This window comes from Osmerus eperlanus, chromosome 4, assembly GCF_963692335.1.
Source record: "Osmerus eperlanus chromosome 4, fOsmEpe2.1, whole genome shotgun sequence".
Classification (NCBI taxonomy): Eukaryota; Metazoa; Chordata; class Actinopteri; order Osmeriformes; family Osmeridae; genus Osmerus; species Osmerus eperlanus.
In genome coordinates this window covers 12,048,324-12,063,541 of record NC_085021.1, presented here as the reverse complement: position 1 = coordinate 12,063,541, position 15,218 = coordinate 12,048,324, and the positions used below count along the sequence as shown (strand labels likewise).

The window sequence follows — 15,218 nt, the reverse complement described above, 5'->3', positions numbered from 1 at the left end:
TGTTGTTCTTTCACTCTGTCTGACATGGAGTTATCATGATCTAGGTTTCTGGTCTGCTGCTGACTTACTTCTACTTGAGACTGGGTATGTAATGTATATACATGATGCAATTATCAGTAAATAGCTCTAATGCTCTTGAGAATGTGTAGGAAACAAGAATAAAAGTACATAAATTACAGTTCATATCTTTGTATCTTTATTAGAATTTTGAGAACATTGCACTACAGACACTGTTACTACTAACAATAGTGAAGACAGACAGTTGTGAAGAGATTTCATCATTATGTTTAAGGTTTTTTACAGTCACAGATTTACTTAAATTAAGATTTACTAATACATAAATAAAGATTAATGAATAGTGTCCACCATGAGCTGAAAAAACATGTAGATTTCATTGTTGTTTTTCACAGTTATTAGTATTTAGTATTTATTTTTATTTTACTTGTGGTATATTTTGGCATCAAAAGGCTTCATTAGTTTTTCTAATTTAGGTGAATGATCTGTTTTGTGTCTCCACTGTCTTGATGAGGACAGGGTGTTTGGTGCTCTGCTGGTAGCAGGTCACCACCTTGGGGCCTAGGTGCAAGAACAAGACAATGTCAGGAGGACAGAAATACACCCCCCATTCCCCAGGAGAACAGACAGATGTGTTGCTGTTTAACCAAAAAGGACCTAATATCTGAAATGGCTAAGAATCAAATCATTTATTTGGGGTAAGTATTGTTATACTTACTGTGGTTGGGTACTGAGTGGATGCTGAGGACAGACTGTTGGCCAATTCTGTAGTAAATGAGGAAGAAACAGTTGGATAAAGTCATAGACAGCTCCCTTCCCTGGCAGAGCAGTGTTCTGCTGTGTACGTCAGCCATGCCCAACTGCTTTTAAATGTATCAACATTGGTAGAAAAACTGCCCAGCTAATTGTAGTTGTGCAACAACAGCAAGTGCTCAAAGCTCTGTTGGTAAACTCAGCTGAATGGCGTGTTTAACCAACTATGGATGATGGCTATAAGTGTATTTTTTCCATCATGAATATGATTCCTCTCCATGTCTCTAGCTAACTGTCTGAAATCTCACCTGTCCTCCTCTCCCTCCAGCAGTTTCCTGTAGGTAGAGATCTCAATGTCCAGGGCCAGTTTGACATTCATCAAGTCCTGGTACTCTCTCAGCTGCCGGGCCATGTCCTGCTTGGCCCTCTGCAGAGCCAGCTCCAGATCTCTGATGCGGCCCCTGGCATCCTTCACCGCCATCTCACCACGATCTTCTGCTTCAGCAATCTGGTTCTCCAGGTTGGTGCACTACATGGGTGGGAAGGAGGAAACATGAGTACTGTTGATGTTACAGAGAACCGGGACATGGCAGGCCTTGAAGCTCAATCAACAAAATGATCCCCTATGGTTTGAGTGATGATCTTGCATGATGAACAGTCCATAGGCAGACGAAATTATCGCCTTCACACCCACCAGCCTTGGAATGTCTCAGTCTCTTGTTATGTTTAGTAGGTGCAATGTAATTACTGCCAGTTGGTTGTGAAATGTGTTCTATAGTCCAGACTTCCTGACTGTATGATTGATCCATTCATAGTTTAGTGTGATGGTTCACTGTACTTAAGAATGTGTTTTGATGTGAACAAACATAATTCTTAAGTTTTATGTTTTGTGTTGTCTTCTCAATTCAGCTTATTTTAAATAATTGAAGTTTAGTAGAAGCTTCCCCAACACTGTTGATATCCATAATGGTTTTCTAGGGCAATATCCAGTCAAATTGTTCTAGTTTGTCACTCACCTGTCCCTTCACTGAAGCAATGTCATTGTGCAGCCGGGCAATCTGGCGGTTCAAGTCTGCAATCTCTGCCTTGGTGGCACGCAACTCGTTCCCATATTGGTCAGCTTGGGCAGAAATCTGGTCAAACTGGTTTTACCAGAGAAGAAGAAAAGAGTTACATCTCAATGAACGGTTTCACTTTCCACAACAGCTTCAGGCGTTCTGATAAACTGAACTGAGATGCATTTAGGTATATTGGTTTGTTTGACATCACATGCTGGACCTTAACCCACACATGATGTCAATGCTAAGATTGCCCTTATATGCATCATATTAGCCCCTGTATACAGTACCAGTCAAAACCTTTGACTGTACATCTTCAGCTCTCTTTGGAGCCCTGAGCATCTCTCACCTTGGTCTTGTGCCAGGCCTCAGCCTCCTCTCTGCTGCGTGCTGCGATGTCCTCATACTGAGCCCTAACATCACTGATAATCTGGTCCATGTTCAGGGCCCGTGAGTTGTCCATCTGGACCACGACTGAGGTGTCCTGAATGCTGGCCTGCAGCTCCCTCAGCTCCTGGAGAGCAGGACAAAGAACAGCAACACAATGAATGTCTAATGAAAGTCTTCACCAGAATTTAAATGAAATGTTTCCCATTTGGAACTCTTTATAGTATTACTCTTTGTTGTTCAATATATATTTGAGTCTAATATGGTGTTTTACCTCATCATACAGAGTCTTGAGGAAGTTGATCTCATCCACCAGACCAGCCATCTTCTCCTCAAGATCCACACGGGACATATACCCACTGTCCACATCCTATGTACCAGACAACACAGTAAGATTTCTCTGCCTGCTGTATGCACCCACACAAGTTTCTAACCGACATAAAAAATATTTAGGTCACCTCCCACAAGAAACTTGAAAAGAATGTGTGCAAGGATGTTGGTTACAAATATTCAAACATAGCAGATGGTGATCTTTGTTTTGCTTTACACTCATAAATCTACTCAGGTTAGGGGTGAGATTCACGTAACCAGGATCTACACAGACCCAGGTGTTACCTGAGGGGAATGTATCTGCTCACCTTTTTCAGCAGGACAAATTCATTCTCAGATGCATTCCTCTTGTGGATCTCTTGCTCAAACCTGGAGGCAGGGGAACATGTTAGAATGGCATAAACAATAGAAGATTCAGGGCTGTTGGACTGGTTACATTTAAATGCCAAAGTGAACGAATGAAACCAGTTTTCTTTTCTGTACATGATATTTCCTTATACGATAGTGCTGGGCTCTTACTTGGACTTGAAGTCTTCCACAGCCTTGTGCATCGTGTTGTTCTCCACACTCAGTCTGTCCTTGTCATTCTCTATCTGCTGCAGTTGCCTACGCAGGTTGGCAATGTAGTTGTTGAACAATGGCTCAATGTTAGAGGGGTCTTTCGTCTGGCCGTTCAGAAGATTCCATTTGGTCTCCAGCATCTTGTTTTTTTGCTCCAGCAATCTCACCTTTGTGTCAGTGAGAGGGCGAGAGAGAAAGAAAGACTGGGTTAGACTACAAGGGGATTACAGTACCGCTATGCCACTATTACGGATGTAATGTTAAATCAAATCCATGGTTGTGGGTTTTAGTTGTATCTTTTTGGGTTGTATTGTTATTTTGCCAGTATGTGATTTTATAGTCTCAAAAGTATTAGTAGGAGCAAAGAATTAGACAAGGGTCTTACCTTATCAATGTAGGAAACAAATCGGTTGTTAAGGCTCTTGATCTGGTCCTTCTCCTGGATGCGGACAGCCTGGATGGTGGGGTCGATGGACACGTTGAGAGGTGCCAGCAGACTCTTGTTAACACACACGGGTGTGATGGCAGCCCCCATGTAAGGGCCAGTGCTGGCCTGGGGTCTGCTGTAGGAGCCCATGGACATGCTGCTGAAAGACCCTGCCTGATACAGCCCAGGGCTGCTGTGCCTGGTGTTCCTCTGACTCATGATGCTGTGGTGTGGATGTCCTTCTGCTGTGCTGGCCTGGCTGGAGGAAGAGGCTGTGTTGTGTGGAGTGTCTCTTATCAGTCGTCCTTTATAGGCCATGCAGGGTGGAGTGAGATAGTAAAGGTATGTCACTTCCCAATGCACAATAACCAGTTGGACATGTCCCCCCACCCCACCCTCCCCTTCATCAACCCCACCCGTCCCTCCTTCTGGTCATGACAGCTAGACCTTGTTATGTTGTGTGGGATTCCTAGGTTGATGATTTGCTCTTGCACTGTCATTAACATTTTAACACGTTGTGATTTACAACGTGGGGTGTCGTATATAAGGTTTAGGTTCTAATGAAGACATATTTGGTCATTCCAGGAAGTGAGAAAAGAGTAGAACAAAACTATGTGCTCTTTGTTGTTCTTGTTCTAAAGTACATTTAACTACCTGTTTAGGTAAAGGTGTGTCTTCTCAATATGCCAGAATAGTACATGTTTATCCTAATTCATCATTGTATACTTGTCCCTATTTGAGTGCTGTGGATTGTAGCAGTCAGGTGACTTTATACCTCTCAGTATTTGTTGCAACAAGAATTTCAACTATGATCACTGATTAGCAATGGTGCAGAATCAAGCAGAGGAACACACCTACAGGCTTGACAGGTATGTAGATCCAACCGTCAAGTTTAGAGGGAGGGTCAATGTAGGGGAAAAACAAAGGGGGTTAGATTACAGTTCATTATCAAATAAATGGTCTTGTTTCAGTGTGATTGTTCATGGAGGATTTACTTCCTGATAATAATTTGTATGTAGATCAGACTGCTGTTGTAAGCTTTTGTCTTAACCTTTACAAAATTCTCTGCCTTAGGCCCTGAGAGAATCATACCTAACCTGTCAGTTGAGGTGGAACTATCGACTGAGCAGAGTGGTTCAACTTGACTTGGCGGAAGTGCTGTTATAAAAAGTAAGCTACATAAATGTGTATTCCTTCACAAAGGAATGTCCTTGGATCTCACCCCTCTCCCCTTTACCTTTTCCCTGTTCTCCAGTCTGTCCTACATTCCTAACTCACTGCATTAGTTAGTGTCAGCATTGCACTCAGGAGGATAGCTGTGGAGGGAGAGAGAGCCTGCGGCACCGGTGCCTCCACAACCTCTGTAGGATTTCAATATATCCTTTAAAAAGTACATGTTCATGGACTATAGGGTCATATAACAAACAAAATGTACACAGTTCTGCATTTTTCACACATTTATAGCATGTCATCAATGTCTGCTTTTCTCTTGTAAACAAGATTCATTCTATTTCCACATAGACACATTTAACGGATAAAAGGCTAATCCACTCTAGATTTTTTTAGTAGCTACTGCTGGTGACATTATACTGGATCCTCCCATGGCTGGTGGGGTGTGATTAAGAGTTGTGTCTCCAGGCAAACTGTATGTAATCCCCAATAATCAGAAAGGGTTTAAGTAGTCCCCATACACCAGCTTTTTTTCCTTTGATGTTGGACAATGGAGCAGAATATGGAGACATCACTCTAGTTAGTCCTCATAGTCCTCTTTTTTGTTTTATTGCTTTCAATGTTCTTTGTTTTGTATTATATCAGAGGGGGACTTTACAGTATAATCGCAAAACACTGGTATTCAATAAACAACATTACAAACAATGTTTTCAAATTGGATTCAATTCTCAAAACACTTTTACACATAAATAAACTCATAAACATGACTGTTGGTAGTGGAAAGGCATGGAGACACAAGGTTTACTATGTCCATGAAAACTGGAGAAATATATGAAACAATTTCTATTCACAGAGTTTGATACATTAAGCTACATAGCCATCCTCTTAAAACGACTAATCCAACAATTACCTAAAGGTGATCATAATTCACACTTAATTAGTTTTCTTCCACTCATACAGCATTTTGAAAACAAGTTGTTCTTCCTTGATGCAGGATTAGCCTCATTTACATTAACTGAATGTAAATTACATGAATGTACAGTCAGATTTCAGTGTGGTGCTTTGATGTTTGTCTTTTTAAGAACCTGGTGAGAGAATCTGCTTCCCTCACAGACACCATCCGAAAGACGTGAGTAGAACCACAATGTGGAAAATCCTTGCCTACTACTTTATGGACAATTGACTTCCACCTGCATACATTTGATCTTCAACAATACACAAAAAAGACTTCATAACAATGACGGATTTATTCAAACGATATGTTCAGTATGCAAAATATGTGTCAGACTGAACTGAGGATGAGTGCTAGTCCTGTGGTGTCATCTCCACGTTTCATATTTTGATGAAAGCACCACTTTTCCTGTTTCCAGAGTCTGTCTCCACACAACGTCCCCTCCGATGGCTCACTCCACGGTGAGGGTGGGGTCTGCCATAACAGCGGAGTCCTGGACACACACACACAGAAGCAGTCTACATTACCTCCACTAAGGTACAAAAAGGTGTCTCTGATGAAATGCTTCTCTGAGCCAAATGATGTTTACCTTCTTCACACATGCAGTCATCATAGCACTTGTTGTTGAGGCCACGGTTGTGAGGTCTGCATTTCTGCTGTCTCAGGTCACAGCAGTTACCTTCAGAAAGGAAAAAGAAAACTTGTACCCTTCAAAATAATTTGTACTACTTGAACATTAAACTTTTGAGTGCATGGCTGAGGAAAGAGTAACTGACCAGGAAGGCAGTCTAGATGGTGTTGGCATGTCTCCATAGTCTTTATGGGGTTGGTTATCTTCCCCATCTCTATGATGTCACTGCCGTTCTCATCTGTGGAGAGAATGGGAAAGTTGACTGGGTTTATTGCTTGTGATTAGGTGCATGACTTCTTCCTCTGCCCTTACCTGTGCTGCTCCTCTTCTCTAATTGGACAGAATGTTGGCCCTTGAACACCTGTCCATCATCTTCTGGCCAGCCTACTGCCAGGAGAGGAAATTTGCGGAGGTGGTCTACGACACCGATCCGGCCCTTATGCCTGACTACATGCCTCCCCTGGTGTGGTCTCAGCTGGGCGCCTGGAAGAGGGGTGGCACGGCCAGGGTAGGATAGCATAGCTTCAGACTCCCCAGTGTGAGACACAAGCAGCATAGCCAGGACCCAGGCTTGGGTCACACAGATCCAAAACACAGCCATCTGATTTTGGTGAAACCTTTCAGAGAAAACAGACAGGGTTGCAGTGGGAGAGGATTAACCAGGGTAACATTTCTTTATTTTCTGTTATTATAATCTATTTCCATTTTAACTGTGAAGAAGTAAGCTACCATGAGGAGCCATCCATTTGCATTCTGGTACATGGATTAAAAATATTTTTTTCTTTTTGTAGATTTCCATTCCCAGAGATGTGTGTAGTAGAGGAGACAGGCATGGCAAATTTACAGAATACAGGGAGCTTAAAAATACTGAGCTTAAATTAAACATATTCCTTTAAATAAAATAAGACTGTACCACATATTGATACAGACTGTGGCCTAATACGAAATCTAAAGACGATTGTTAACAATGACATGCTACAATAATATGCTAATATGCTACAACCTCTGTAAGCATAGAGATGGTAGTCTCTTAAGGGGGGGGGGGGGATTAACATGGTGATTCTTTTCATAAAGCATCTACAATATATGGGCCAAATGGGATGGTTAAATGGGGATTTGACACAACAACAATCTATCAAAGCTTGAATTTACTTCCTCTGGCCTTGTGCCTATGCTCAAGTTTAGTGCAGATTATTGTATCGTAATGTATCATAGGACATTAAATCCAGCATTTTGGAAAATAAATTAAGCTGTTTTGTCCTGTTGTATAGTTACTCCCTTTCAAGAAGTATGGAATCAAATGATGAAATGGTAAAAACTCACTATTCTAATCAGAGTGTAAACATCAGCATGATTAATGTATGTCCCCAGAGAACTGTTCCCTATGGGCTTTTCTTTTTTTGGTTGTGCAATATATTACATTTGATACATTGTATATTCAATATATACATGTAGGCAACTATTTTCAGAGACAAATGTTTTTCAAGAGTTGTAGTTTTTTAAAGAGTCGAACCTTTCATGTCAGAAAGGTATCAGCAGGTATCAGCACAAACAGTATATTAAATTCAGCAACAACAAAAAATATGAAAAAATCCTCTATGTGGATTTTGTTTTAAGTAGTTAACACAGGCAAATTTGTAAAATTACGTAATGGAATAATTGCATCCAATATGCTCCAATTCCCGATTGAAACGGGATGGCATCCTGTCTTTGTGGGCATTTAAATAATAATATAATATATTAAAAGACGGGAAGCTAACGCATAATGCCTACTGTAAACAAATAATATATGTTTTTTTGTGTGCAAATAATAACCTTACCGCTATAGTCTGCTGGGATGGGAATCAGCGAAGTATGGACGATGTTGAGACAAAGCGGGAAATTCAGCCTACTGTGTCCGCCCAATAGTTGAACTGATGGAAAGTCGGTGAGCGCGCTTCGCGTGTTGTTGAAGTCGAGCGCAACCACTTTCTCTGCACTGCGTTGAAGTGATTTACGGTGATCGCTGTCCAGGGTGCTAAACCACTGTGCTGTCCATCGTTGCAACAACTGTATTTTCTCTGATTGCAGCCTCACCTTTCATTCACGAAGCATACGTTCACATTATGTTTATATTTTTTTGTTGTTGAAGTCGTCTCAAAGTTCTGCGTCCAGGTCATAAACGCCTACTAGCATTTCGAACCGTGGATTAAAAAAGAGGGCGATACGAGACTGTGGGGGGCAGATCGTTTGAACAGCCTGGTGATGACTGACTTCTTATTTAACAGCAAGTCGAGTGAAACAAACACTTTCCATTGAAATGTTACAGTTAAATGTAAATGTTTATTAGCCAGTTATATGTACGAGAGAGATTAGTAAAATTATCAGTGACCAGCTCCTAGTTCCTCCTCTGTCTGGTGGGAGGGGCTGCTGGGGCAGCGTTTAGGAGGGCTACAGCAGGAGCTGGAGTCTCCTTCAGCCTCACTGGCGGATCTCTTCTGCCCCCTGCTGCTAGGAGCCTTGTCTGACACCCCAATGTGCTTCCTCTCCCTTGGCTTCTTCTCTGGGAGGGTCTCAGGGTCCTTGAAGGCCTTGATCCTGAGGACCCATCCATGTTTCTTCTGTTGACTCACTGTCTCAGGAGCAGGACTGTCCTGTAGACAGGGAGTCAGGTGGCTGAGCGGTTAGAGAATCGGGCTAGTAATCAGAAGGTCGCTGGTTCGATTCCCGGCCGTGTAAAATGATGTTGTGTCCTTGGGCAAGGCACTTCACCCTACTTGCCTCAGGGGCAATGTCCCTGTAAATACTGTAAGTCGCTCTGGATAAGAGCGTCTGCTAAATGACCAAATGTAAATGTAGACAGGAGACAGCCTTCTGAGGTGAGCAGGAACCAGGAACCCTCCTCAGGATCATGTTGAGGGCAGTAGGGTTGGAGGGGTCCACACACAGGATGGACTCACAGATTTCAGCCCTAGCCCTAGGGGCAGACGATGAGCGATGGGTGTTCGCCTTGGTATCCATAGAAGTCTCTGGTTCAGTTGATATCTTGAGAAGTACAGTAGATGTAGTGCATGTACATTTTAACTTATGGACTAATTAACTCAAACCAGAAGCAGATAGGCCTACATTTAATATATATTGGGCTAAAACAAAAATAACAACAACTATAGCGGAAAAACTCACATTTTTCATGTTATTTTTTGTTGGAGAGTTGAAATTATAACGAGGATATTTGCAGTAAACTGTTGATGAGAGCGGCTTCTTTTGTTATCGTTCGTGAAAATGAAATCGAATTTCACTGACACGTTGCATCCAAATATATTAGCGCTAAATGTAATAAATATGGTATTCGAATCGTGCAACCATAACAATGGATATAACGCATCGTAATTCCACGAGTTCCATATAGTGTACCAGTAGGCTATAGAAACGCGCTAACAACAAACATTTCCTAGTTTACACGACGACTAAAATCCCATATTAACACTTTTAACATTTTTTACGAAATTACCAGTTTCGAGAATATTTGTCATCAATCTACAATGGAAAGGCAAAAGGTGAGGTGAATTTGAGTAGTGGGTATTCTGGTTTGAGTTCATTAGTCCATTAGTTAAAATGTACATGCACTACATCTACTGTACTTCTCAAGATATCAACTGAACCAGAGACTTCCATGGATACGAAGGTTAACAGCCCACCCATAGCTCTACATCCAGGTGCCAAGATCAAAGCTGCCTGCCTTGCTGTTGCTGCTGACCTGTGGCCAAAGTCTGCCCCTAGGGCTAGGGCTGAAATCTGGGAGTCCATCCTGTGTGTGGACCCCTCCAACCCTACTGCCCTCAAGATGATCCTGAGGAGGGTTCCGGGTCCCTGCTCACCTCAGAAGGCTGTCTCCTGTCTACAGGACAGTCCTGCTCCTGAGACAGTGAGTCAACAGAAGAAACATGGATGGGTCCTCAGGATCAAGGCCTTCAAGGACCCTGAGACCCTCCCAGAGAAGAAGCCAAGGGGGAGGAAGCACATTGGGGTGTCAGACAAGGCTCCTAGCAGCAGGGGGCAGAAGAGATCAGCCAGTGAGGCTGAAGGAGACTCCAGCTCCTGCTGTAGCCCTCCTAAACGCTCTCCCAACAGCCCCTCCCACCAGACAGAGGAGGAACTAGGAGCTGGTCATTTATTTCTGGCCCGTATTATGTAGAAAATAAAGTATTGCAAAACAAATATTTACAACAATGGCTGTGAATTTATCTAAATTATTTATTCTGGAAATGCACCATGCAAACCTGTAGGCTACTATGAGAACCTATTGAAGTTCAAATACACAAATATGTTTATGTTTCAACCAGTAAAGGTGGCCGGTGACATTCTGGGATACCACTAAGACAAAAAAGCAATTACTACATTCGTAATACAAGGTGTACCCTATAGCAAAAGACAGTGTTCAATTGGTTATTTATAAAGTCAACAACCACAAACCAAATTCATTTTTCTCAAGCATTTATTTTCAACTTTTATAACAAAAATGCTGTACTGCTCACTTACATCATCTGATACACTACTATATTTACTTAAACATATGCATTGGCATAAAAACATAGGTTTCCTTTGCATAAAGGAATATGGCTTTCATTTTCAACACTATCCTCAGAGTGGTCGTAAAGTGACCCTCTCTACAAGGAATACTAAAGCAATTAAATGCTTTTGTTAAGGCATAAAATGCACATTTCGTGGTCCATTAATGGACCAACTCAAATCACAGTTTGGACGGTAACGAAATACATTAAAATCCCTGTCTTTACAAAAGACTATCACAAGAAAACTAGCTAGATAAAATGATCTCCATTCTTCTCTCAAAGATTTCTTATTCCACATTTTCACCCGAGTCCACATCTTCAGTGCTCCTGAGCTTGTAAAGACAAAGATCAGTTTGGCTTAAGTGCAACCTTCCACCTTCTAACTTGAAGGCTTCTCCACCCAGTCTCTTTTGGTCTCTTAGATTCCAGGCCTACTGCATCCAGAGTGGTGCCACGTCCTCAGCAGGAGAAGGGAACAGGCGCAGGGTTTCCCTGGAGTGCTTAGAGTAGCCGTTGTGAAAGAGCACAGCCCTCTTGACTGAGAAGAAGGAGACGGTCTTGTCCCACACATCAGCGCTGGAGACTCCGTTGTGGAGCTGGCTCTGAATCACTGTACGGACTCTGTCCACACCATCAGTACACTTCCTCTCCAGGCTCATGAGCTTACACAAGCTGAGGAAAAGGAGGAAAACATAAGTTCAACTGCCCCTCAACATCTCTGCAACAAAGAGGTTTTCACACAGAGATTCACTACACCATCTACCATCCATCTCATCTGCTGTCTTACCTTGTCTGCTGATCCCTCATTGTGAACGTGATGTGGCCTTCAACTTGGAAAATGTAGAATGTTCAAGTTTACTGAAAGTAGTACTTCTGCTTAATTTTTGATGTCCCCCCAGTATTTATAGTAGTTGACTCAGTGATTTAATGCAATGCCGGTTCTCACAGTATCTGGCCAATCGCAGGGCTCTATTGTGACAATAGAATGTGCATGAATTGGCTGAATTAATGAAATACAATGGCCTCAATCCAAACAAACAGGTGGGAGGGGTTCTTTCAGTGTGCCCCGTCACTCAAGTGATGTGCCATGGCTGGAGATCCATGCTTGGTATTGTGGGACTCCCAGTGATATGTGGTGGGAACGTGGAACATAACATCTGTCTGAGGATGTTTTACTTGGCCCAAAAATACCTCTAGCATTCAGCAATGGTGGATGAAGATGTTAAGCATCTTTGACAGATTGATTGGGCAAAACTATTTGTATAGTAAAAAATATCCAAAAAAAATAAAGTTCAGCAATATCATAAGAGTATATAAGTAAATAACAATTATGATGGAAGTAGCCACAAGTGGTTTTTATCAAGTACAGAATAATTGTTTGGGAGATATTGTAATAAAAAATTAAATATCTTGGCACCCATCTTTCACTATATTCACATAAAACGCTCACATTTAGATCAGAACAGCACAAACATGTAAAACTCTTCAACACAAATCTTCAACTTTACTTTTGCTATTGACTAGCTGATTGTATTTCAGACAACCCTTTTCTCACTGGGAAGAATCTCCAAGGGTTCATGGTTAATAATGGAGCACCATCTGTCCAGTTGGTGAGCCTGGGAGCCCTGGTGACTGGACTGTGTTCCTATGGAGGGGAAGGGAGGGGGAGAGGGGATAGAGAGACAGGGAGTGCAGGGGGGGTTGGCTGTGGTCACTCGATCTTTGTGCGACGGGGCACACTTCCTTTGTGTGTGCGGCCTCTGTGTCATTAACACTGAAGTGTGGGAAGCCCAGGAGTATGACGGCTCCCACGTTCCACTGAGGCAGGAAGGGATCGTGTGACTGGGACACAGCCAGCGGCATGCAGGGTGGCCAGCTGTGTGTGTGCGTGCGTGTGTGTGTGTGAGTGTGTGTGTGTGTGGGTGGGGTGGAGTGGAGTGTGTTGAGACTGCATGCTGTCGGAAGTCTGAGCGTGTGCTGAGAGAGTGAGTGTGCTGGATAGGCACCTGTTCTAAGCTTTTCAAAAGTCAACACAGGTTAGAGCTGCTGTGGGGGACATCAGTTGAATAACTGCTATGTTATTCATGTTACCCTAACTGCTATCCTCTTTACAAATGCAATTGGGAGACAACTATGCAACAAATGTAGGGAGTCATATTTCAATTTTTACAAATCCTGTCAGCCCATACATAACAACCCACATTATTCCAAGTTACACACCAATCCAGCTTTAAAAGTAAACCAAAAACAAATAAACAGCCCCAAGTTCTACTGCAGAATGCACTCGTGCTGGCTAGCCAGTTAGCACAGTGAGAGCCCTCGTCTGTTTTAATCATGGCCGCTCACTCCCACCCACGTGTGCCCTGCACTGAAGCACTTTGTGCTCAATCACATTCTCTGATCCTGACATCACACAGGGACGCTCTACCCTCTGGGGTCAACACTTTCCCAGATACACAGAAGCTCTGGGTCAATCTCCCAGGCCCAATCAGCCCCCACTCCCCTAACTCCCTCTCCCTGCCTATCCCTCCACCTGCTCCCTGGAGGCACACTCATTGTCCCCCTTGGAAATAAACACTTCATTGAGCATGTGGCAGCCCTGCTTCCCTCATAGCCCTTCCCAGCTCTCCCATTGGCTGGTGACTGTGAGAAACTCCAACAAGCCCAAGACCCACACATTCATATGGAGATTTGTGGGTATAAATAGAGGGAAGAGGTAGAGAGAGGCTAGCACACTTCTAACTGGCTCTTCACTCACTGAGACCTCAGACTAACACTGACCACAGCAGCCATGGCACCAACTGTTTTTGGACAAATGAACTACTCTAAGGAGAACCTGACATCCACCCACAAGGTAAATACAGACACAACTACATTTGATGCACTGCAATGTAATTCAGATGATGTTCAGACTTCTATGAATATGATCAAATGAACTAACCGTACCTTGTTTTTTCTCTCCAGCTGAGAAAGCCAATGGTGGAGAAACTGCGCAGGGATCGCATCAACACCAGCATCGAGCAGCTCAAGTCTCTGCTGAGTCCAGAGTTCCTCAGACAGCAACCAGACTCCAAACAGGAGAAAGCTGATATTTTGGAGATGGCTGTCTATTTTCTGAAGCACTGGCGGCAGCAGCAGTATCCACCAGCGGAGACTGATCCCCTGGCGGCGGCTAGCCAGGGCTACTCCCACTGTGTGAAGGAGGCACTGAGCTTCCTGTCCCAGAGCGAGACGCAGACCCAGTCCCACAGAAGACTGCTGAGCCACTTCCAGAGCGTGCAGTCATCCAGCGCACCCAGCCAGGCCCTGAGTCATCTCTCTCCGCCCGGCTCCCCAGTACACCGGGCCACCACCAAGAGGGTGAACCCCACCAACAGCACCCTCTGGAGGCCTTGGTAGAGAAAATACATTATTATGTCAAGTCCAACAGAATTACACAGGCCAGTCTATGACAGGTCTAGACAGTGATTACCAGAGTGACGGAGGCTATTTCTTTTGCATTGGCAAGAGATTCTACGTCGTATAGTTTCATCAAGATGAAGATGGCATGGTGTGCCAGTATTCCTTTGAAAGGACTAATATCATTCAGATTGTTCTGAATACATCAGCCAGCTGTATGAATACATCAGCTGTATGAATACATCAGCTGTATGACAAATTTACACTACTCTTTTCACAAGAGTGTATTTTGTGTTATGACAAAGAGATAATGTGGCTCTGAAATAAGTTCTGATAATAATAATGTAATATAATGGCCCATATTGGGTTGCATCTATATCTGAATGTCTGTGACATTTCTGCTGTGTTTGATTTATTCAAACTTTGTTTTATAATTGATATTCCACTTGTCACTGAATGATGCAATGTGTCAGTTTGGTGTTGTTTATCAATATTATCCCCTAAATGGATCCAATGGATCTACTTTTACCTGTAAATCATTTTATGATTATATGTGACTTTTCTGTCAACCTTTGTTACTGATGGAATAGTTATGGATGACATTAAGCCTGAATGTTACAGGCAAATGTTAAAAGGTTACTTGTAGTAACTTAAAATGAATACCTTTTATAAAGGGCTTTTACTTATATTCAACAAATGCTGTTGGTGAAAGAAAATGGTGCATCTTAATTGATGTAAATGAAGACTTTAAAAAATCCAATTCAACATATGAAAAAGGAAATAAATGAAAAACTTCAAGGAAGTTATATAATTGAAAACTTGTTTCTTCTGTCTGTCAGGATCACACTTTTACATATTGCACCCACAGTCAATATTTCTAAATGCCTTTCACCACATGGCACTCATTGATCTTACATTTTACATTTAGTCATTTAGCATACGCTCTCATCCAGAGCGACTTACAGTAAGTACAGGGACATTCCCC

General features: G+C 42.6%; 3 protein-coding genes across 3 annotated transcripts; 1 reads left to right on the top strand and 2 right to left on the bottom strand.

Moving 5' to 3' along the window:
* Positions 1 to 173: 173 nt before the first annotated feature.
* On the bottom strand, positions 174 to 3,820 carry LOC134018813 (keratin, type II cytoskeletal 8-like). The gene is made up of 9 exons (XM_062459078.1): positions 3,490 to 3,820; positions 3,063 to 3,271; positions 2,852 to 2,912; positions 2,488 to 2,583; positions 2,176 to 2,340; positions 1,785 to 1,910; positions 1,077 to 1,297; positions 734 to 780; positions 174 to 576 (listed from the first exon to the last, which is right to left on the bottom strand). The coding sequence occupies exons 1-9, from the start codon at positions 3,748 to 3,750 to the stop codon at positions 488 to 490; spliced, it is 1,275 nt and encodes a 424-aa protein (XP_062315062.1). The 5' UTR covers positions 3,751 to 3,820; the 3' UTR covers positions 174 to 487.
* An 880-nt stretch (positions 3,821 to 4,700) lies between these two features.
* On the bottom strand, positions 4,701 to 8,265 carry draxinb (dorsal inhibitory axon guidance protein b). The gene is made up of 5 exons (XM_062459076.1): positions 8,105 to 8,265; positions 6,597 to 6,901; positions 6,430 to 6,522; positions 6,243 to 6,332; positions 4,701 to 6,146 (listed from the first exon to the last, which is right to left on the bottom strand). Exons 2-5 carry the CDS (start codon positions 6,883 to 6,885, stop codon positions 6,034 to 6,036), a joined length of 585 nt encoding a protein of 194 aa, XP_062315060.1. The 5' UTR covers positions 6,886 to 6,901; positions 8,105 to 8,265; the 3' UTR covers positions 4,701 to 6,033.
* Positions 8,266 to 13,507: 5,242 nt separating this feature from the next.
* On the top strand, positions 13,508 to 15,008 carry LOC134018811 (transcription factor HES-5-like). The gene is made up of 2 exons (XM_062459077.1): positions 13,508 to 13,688; positions 13,799 to 15,008. Exons 1-2 carry the CDS (start codon positions 13,626 to 13,628, stop codon positions 14,231 to 14,233), a joined length of 498 nt encoding a protein of 165 aa, XP_062315061.1. The 5' UTR covers positions 13,508 to 13,625; the 3' UTR covers positions 14,234 to 15,008.
* The last annotated feature ends 210 nt before the right edge of the window (positions 15,009 to 15,218 follow it).

What these genes read in the sequence shown, in the direction of transcription:
- LOC134018813 (XM_062459078.1), bottom strand. Translation starts at nt 3,750, where the DNA reads ATGAGTCAGAGGAACACCAGGCACAGCAGCCCTGGGCTGTATCAGGCA. An exon ending in GTGGAAGACTTCAAGTCCAA is followed by an intron (nt 2,913 to 3,062) that starts GTAAGAGCCCAG and finishes CCCTGCCTCCAG; the next exon opens with GTTTGAGCAAGAGATCCACA. An exon ending in AGGCCTGGCACAAGACCAAG is followed by an intron (nt 1,911 to 2,175) that starts GTGAGAGATGCT and finishes TGGTAAAACCAG; the next exon opens with TTTGACCAGATTTCTGCCCA.
- draxinb (XM_062459076.1), bottom strand. Translation starts at nt 6,885, where the DNA reads ATGGCTGTGTTTTGGATCTGTGTGACCCAAGCCTGGGTCCTGGCTATG. An exon ending in CCATCTAGACTGCCTTCCTG is followed by an intron (nt 6,333 to 6,429) that starts GTCAGTTACTCT and finishes TCCTTTCTGAAG; the next exon opens with GTAACTGCTGTGACCTGAGA. An exon ending in TGACTGCATGTGTGAAGAAG is followed by an intron (nt 6,147 to 6,242) that starts GTAAACATCATT and finishes GTGTGTGTCCAG; the next exon opens with GACTCCGCTGTTATGGCAGA.
- LOC134018811 (XM_062459077.1), top strand. Translation starts at nt 13,626, where the DNA reads ATGGCACCAACTGTTTTTGGACAAATGAACTACTCTAAGGAGAACCTG. An exon ending in ACCTGACATCCACCCACAAG is followed by an intron (nt 13,689 to 13,798) that starts GTAAATACAGAC and finishes TTTTCTCTCCAG; the next exon opens with CTGAGAAAGCCAATGGTGGA.